This window comes from Asterias amurensis, chromosome 16 (assembly GCF_032118995.1).
Source record: "Asterias amurensis chromosome 16, ASM3211899v1".
Taxonomy (NCBI): Eukaryota; Metazoa; Echinodermata; class Asteroidea; order Forcipulatida; family Asteriidae; genus Asterias; species Asterias amurensis.
In genome coordinates, this window is record NC_092663.1 from 5,458,485 (window position 1) to 5,464,791 (window position 6,307).

A 6,307-nucleotide genomic window follows, 5' to 3' on the forward strand; every position below is an offset into this window, starting at 1 on the left:
AATTTGCATCGGCGATAAAGAATAATATTTTTGGTTTTTTACCCTGTCACCGATGTGTGTTAGCACTGTATAAATTATGTATACAATTTGAAGGACTTCGCCGCCAGGTCAAAGTGCGCTTTAAATTATTATACAGCAATGAATCATTGAACACTGCAAATAACGTTGAATTGCATTGCTCGCTTTGCTCCATTATTGCATGTGGCGTGTTGGAACAGCATTCTTTATAATTTACATTTATTATTTGTATTTATTTACATTTATTAAATCAAGACAAACTCAACACCATGACAAATGTACAAAGACATTTAGGCTGGTTTGCAGTGATGTGTCTCCTACTGGATTGGATGCTTTGGGTAGGAGTGATAAAGGGTCTTGGATTCATGTTACCGACTTTTAAGGAGCAGTTTGAAGTCCAGACTTGGCTTATTGGTTGGATGGTTGCTATCGTCGTAGGCGTCATTAATTTTGCAGGTGATTTGCTATTTATATTCCTCCTGCGAAGCAGGTTGTATGACGTAATGTCATATTTAAACTCCTTATGCCGTTCTTTCTAAAACCTTTGCCAACTGGCATATCTATGCATGACCTCATGACTCGTTCATAATATACTAAACCGGCGTACATTGTCTCTAGTAATAAAACTGCTAGTAAACCCTACATCATGCCATGTGTGCTACTAAAAACTCTGCAACCTTGTTTGAAATGCTCATTATTTCTTCCAATCGGGTGTGGATAATACATTAATATTTGTGCTTAAGTGTAACTTTAATTGCATGTTGTCATAGCTAGTATTCATGCTTCAGAATGATACATTATGACAATACACGTATTGTTTAAAAACAAAGCACCATTCCTATGTACATAATGTGATTTATATTATGCTTTTTTAATGGATTTGTTTATAGGAATTTTTGCTGGACCTTTAAGTTCCCTAATTGGAACGAGGGCTGTTGTCATGATGAGCGGTTTGATGGCTGGGTGTTCGTTGATTCTTTCATCCTTCGCGTCTGGTCTCCCTCAGATCACGTTTCTATTGGCGTTTGGATTGGGTAATAATTTTGCTAGATTATCCCTGTCCAGAAATGACAAACCAAATTTTTCAAGATTGATGATAGGTAAAGGTACTGGAAACTATTGGTAATTACTAGAAAAATAAATGTTAGCATAAAGAGTAACTTACTTGGTACCGAGCAGTGGAGAGCTGTTGCTAGCAAACACATTTTGAGAAGGGGCTCCCTCTGAAGTAACGTAGTTTTTAAAAAAAGAGGTAATTTCTCACTCAAATAATAAAAGCCTTCAGGTCTGAAGCCTGATATTTTTATTAGGCATCTGAAGTGAAAGTTAGCACACTTTGTGCAAGGGGTGTTTTTCCTCGCATTACTCTCTTGCAGCTTCGATGACCAATCGCCTCCATATTTTCACAGACTTGTTATTTTATGCATATGTTGGGCTTTACCAAGTGAGAAAACTGGCCTTTGACAATTACAAATAGTGTCCAATGCCTTTAATTAGATGTGAAAATGAATTCGTGCATTCACAATTCTCAATATAATTTATCCAGATGTCATTTTCGGAGAGGTCACCAATTTACCAAAATTCATACAAACACAAACACGTGTTAATCCAGTAAGCAGAAAACTTCCCTGTGTTCTCCCAATGAAGAAATAACCTCACTCTGTCGGAACACCCGGAACTCTTTTCTTTTAAGTCCTCGTTCTTCACTCTCTTTGGTTTCAAGATTTCATTATAACTCAATTGTTTAGTAGGCCTACTCGGTTTAGTAAGTTATTAAACAAAGTGGGGTTACTAAACAAAGTTGGTGTGAAAGAGTTAACAAAATTGTACCCACTTTATAACTGAAGGCTCAGAGATACCTGTAAGTGTAATGGAGACCTTGAACGTCGCGAGACTTATTTACACGATCAAAAGGCAGTGGCAGATATGACATTTATTTTTCTCTGTTTGTAGTTCACAATTTGCGCACGATTTCGAGATCAATGAACTTATTTGTTGCAAAGACGGTCCGCTGCCAATTAACGAGTTCCCGCAATAAATGTTTCCCATCTATACTTCCTCAAGATGTAACATATTTTCAGATAAAATCATGTTTGTTTTCGCTGGCTTCGGTTTGAAAATAAACAATTAATATTCTCCTTATTAGCTAATTTGTTGTCCTTAATAATAACTTTTTTACGGAGCCCTTAAAGGCAGTGAACACTATTGGTAAGTGTCGAAGACTATAGCCTTCACAGTTGGTGTATCTCAACAGATGCATAAAATAACAAACCTGTCAAAATTTGAGCTCAATCGGTCATCGAAGTTGCGAGATAATAATGAAAGAAAAATAACCCTTGTCACACGAATTGTGTGCGTTTAGATGGTTGATTTCGAGACCTCAAGTTCTAAATCTGAGTTCTCGAAATCAAATTCGTGGAAAATTACTTCTTTCTCGAAAACTATGGCACTTCAGAGGGAGCCGTTTCTCACAATGTTTTATACCATCAACCTCTCCCCATTACTCGTCACCAAGAAAGGTTTTATGCCAATAGTTATTTTGAGTAATTACCAATAGTGTCCACTGCCTTTAAAGGGAGAGGTAAACAAATATTGAAAAGGTAAAAACAATACTGAAATCATTTCGTTACCTAGAAATATTATATCCTTTGAATTATTGTTTTGTTCTCTCGAAATACTAACTTGAGAAACGAGGGAAACTTCTAATAGTATTTCGGGGGGGAATAAATCTGCTGTTTTGTTTTACCTTCTTTCAACGGTTTTCTTTACCTGCTTTTTGGGGGCTTCGTCTTTTCGTTCGTCATCTTCGACAAATTTAAAATAATCTAAATATCCTCAACTATTCCATATTCTCTCGTTAAAGGACCTGGCATAAGTTGTGCCAACATCCTGTGTCGAGTAACGATAGCGCAGTGTTTTGAAAGCAACTATGGGACAGCAAATGGCATCGCACAAGCTGGCTCCCCTCTTGGATTAATCGTAGTTGCTCCACTGGTTCAACTTTTTCTTGATATATATGGATGGAGAGGTGCTTTCCTGCTATTGGGAGGAATTACTCTGCATCTCGTCGTATGTGGCGCCCTTTTGAGACAACCATCAATCAAAAAGCACAATCAGGAATCTTATCGCCCTGTCTCCTCCAGCGAACATGGTACTTGTACAGAACACGAAAAACCACCAGCAAAGAACACTTTGAAAGAAACTGTATTGGCTGTAAAGAGTCGGTTTGGTTTCTCCATTTGTTTCCGGTTGTCGTTTTGGGTAATAACAACAATATTTGTTAGCAATTCAATGGTCGATACCTTCTGGTGTATATACTACGTCGATCACGTGGTATTGAAAGGTTTCACTGCAAATGACGCCATTGTGCTTTCAACAGTTGCGGGCGTAGTGAAACTGTTCTTCAAGATCCTCGTAGGTGTTGTCGTAGATAAAAAGGTCTTGAAGTTGCGACCTGCAATGGCCGTACTTGCAATAGGTTGCGCAATTTCCTTAATAACTGATCCATGGATGAAGTCTTACGGGTTGGTTCTGGTAAATGTCGCTATTTATACCAGTTTCGCAGGTGCATTAAATTCATTGACCGATGTATACGCCAGAGAGCTACTTGGAACTGAGCTTCTTGCCTCTGCATTCAGTTGGATGGAATTGATTAATGGAGTTCTAATCTTTGTTGGTGGATTCCTCCCAGGTGGGTCAGATTTATAAACTTGTGTAAAGCAATTCTTCACTGATCTTGACTCTTGGTGGCAGCAGACATTGCGGTGATACCTGTGGTTGTGCTGCGCTGCCTAGCGATCCGATCACTCACGGGTTATTGATACTTTTAATTACTAGTACAAAAGAATACTGGTCAACTCGTAAGGAAACTGTACATGTACCACCGCTACCGCAGACCCCTGCCACAAAGAGTTCAAAATCGGTTTAGGATTTCTGTAAACCCTTTCTATGTGCTTGTACTTTTCCTTAGGGGCAAGGTGCAAAAAGCGTTGTCAATACGTGTTCGTAGATGATTGAGACTTGTTACACGTCCTTGGCAACTGTTTCACTAGGCACTAGACACCAGCCTTTGGTGATGGGGACATTTTAGGACGCTAGGTGGCAGCAGACTTATCGGGTAATACAGCCATTGCTCTCAGGAATGTGCGCATGCTCAGATTTACGGTAACAAAAAATGCCTGGTAAGTCTGCTGCATCTAAACGTATCTTAGTGTCAAATACCAGTATTCGCACTTGGTGTATCTCAACATATGCATAAAATAACCAACCTGGGAAAAGTGGACTCAATAGGTTCTCAAAGTTGCAAGAGAATAATGAAAGAAATACCACCCTTGCTACACACATGTGTGTGCTTTCAGATGCAAAAAAGGGCTTCAGGCCTGAATTCTTTTAATATTTGAACGAGAAATTACCTCTTTCTCAAAAACTACGCTACTTCAGAAAGAGCCGTTTCTCACAATAGTTTACAATTATCAACAGCTCTCCATTGCTTGTTACCAAGTAAAGTTTTACGCTAACAATAATGTTGAGGGGCTACCGATGGTTTCCAGTGCTGTCAATGTCCTCTGGGAGGAGAGTTTATCAAAACAAAAACATATTTTCTAACATTTTCAAAAGCAAAGTACTTATAATATTACCTCAATTTGCAAAGCTAACAACAGATAAGTTGGAAATTATGTGATAAATATACATACGATTTTTACATTACGATACTAAAATATAACAAATATAAAGCTGAACAAATCAAATTGAATTCCATATTTTTTAAATCTCAAGTTCGTTTTGTCTTTTCTTTTTGCACTAGGTTTGATACATGACATGACTGGAAGTTATGACGTGGCCTTTATCATCATGGGATGTCTTTTTGTCCCATCGTTGGTGGCGCTTTTAGTAGAACGCTATCGTCCGAAACGAGAGGCCTGATATAACAAACATTGTGGGCTTGGATGACAAGATGTTAAAACAAAAATATGTAAACGCTGTTCCGATTGTACTTGTTTTTTATAAGCTGTTCCGACATAGTATAATCGGAACAGCTATTATTTTCTTGAAGATGTTCCTTTAAAGCCGTTTCGACGTAGTAGTCGGAACATTGTTTTCTTTCAGATTTTGTTTTATGTTTCGACGTATAAGTGAGTAGGCCTACAACTATTGTTTTCTTTAAAGCCATTATACACTTTCGGTAAACAGTTTTGTCCAAGTCCCACACTTCGTGTATCACAACTAATAACAAACCTGTGAAAATTTAGGTTCAATCGGTCAACGGAGTCGGGGGAAAATAACGGGAAAACCCATTCTTGTTTCCGCTCGTTTCGCCGTGTCATGACATGTGTTTAAAATAAATCCGTAATTCTCGCTAACGAGAATTTATATTGTTTTAATGTTTTCTCAAAAAGTAAAGCATTTCATGGAACAATATTTCAAGAGAAGTCTTTCACCATTACCTTCTGTAAACCCTGTAAATTATTTGTAAATCTGTGAACTTTTTTTTTTTTTTTTTACCGAAAGTGTATAATGGCTTTAAGATATGTAATCGGTTTTTTTCTTTTCTTTTTTAACTGTTTCAACGTCAAAGTCGAACAGCTATTGTTATCGTCGATGTTTTTTTTTGACACTTTTGACATTCCTAATTCCTTCCACCTAACCCCATGATGCATATGAATTTTGTTCGCGGGAAAAAGACCATTCACATTGTATACCGTATGGCGCTTTAAAGGAAATGTAAACCCCATTTTTGGAAGGAGTGTAACTATTTGACTATTTTAATCCTGAGCATGCAATGTCCCAATTTTTTTCACAGTCTCCCCCCCCCCCCCCCCCACCCCTCATCCTTTAAGCCCCATCTTTTTACTCTGACTGTTTGTATTTTTTAAGTAATGTTTTTTTTTTTTTTTTTTTTTTTAACACAGGACCATAATGTGAAACAGTGTTTTTTTTATATCCTGTATTAGTCTTGGTCCCACGAGACCATTGGTGTTGCGCGGTCACACACAACCAACGTTCCGATTATGCACAGCAAAAACTGTCCACGCTTGTAATGAACGAACGCTAGCGGGCGCTCTGTTTCTCTGATTTACGGATCTCACCATGTCCTGTGCTCACCATGGTCTTGGATATTTGCGAATTGAAGGCGTGGCCAGACTATGTAAATTACTTTTAATGTATGCAATATTCATATCACGTGACGAATTGAAGATGACTATTCAAACTAGATCGAGTCAAAGGTCAATATGATCGGCGGTCTATTTTTAATCTTTGCTCAAAGAGTGATTCCGTGGTCATTATAGGC

General features: G+C 38.0%; 1 protein-coding gene across 1 annotated transcript; it reads left to right on the forward strand.

Annotated features, from left to right (window-relative positions):
* The first annotated feature begins 205 nt into the window (after nt 1–205).
* Nucleotides 206–5,862, forward strand: LOC139948728 (monocarboxylate transporter 12-like). The gene is made up of 4 exons (XM_071947017.1): nt 206–474; nt 909–1,052; nt 2,882–3,709; nt 4,823–5,862. Exons 1-4 carry the CDS (start codon nt 288–290, stop codon nt 4,939–4,941), a joined length of 1,278 nt encoding a protein of 425 aa, XP_071803118.1. The 5' UTR covers nt 206–287; the 3' UTR covers nt 4,942–5,862.
* The last annotated feature ends 445 nt before the right edge of the window (nt 5,863–6,307 follow it).

Coding starts and splice junctions, on each gene's coding strand:
- LOC139948728 (XM_071947017.1), top strand. CDS start 288: ATGACAAATGTACAAAGACATTTAGGCTGGTTTGCAGTGATGTGTCTC. Junction 475..908: donor AGGCGTCATTAATTTTGCAG/GTGATTTGCTAT, acceptor ATTTGTTTATAG/GAATTTTTGCTGGACCTTTA. Junction 1,053..2,881: donor TCTATTGGCGTTTGGATTGG/GTAATAATTTTG, acceptor CTCTCGTTAAAG/GACCTGGCATAAGTTGTGCC.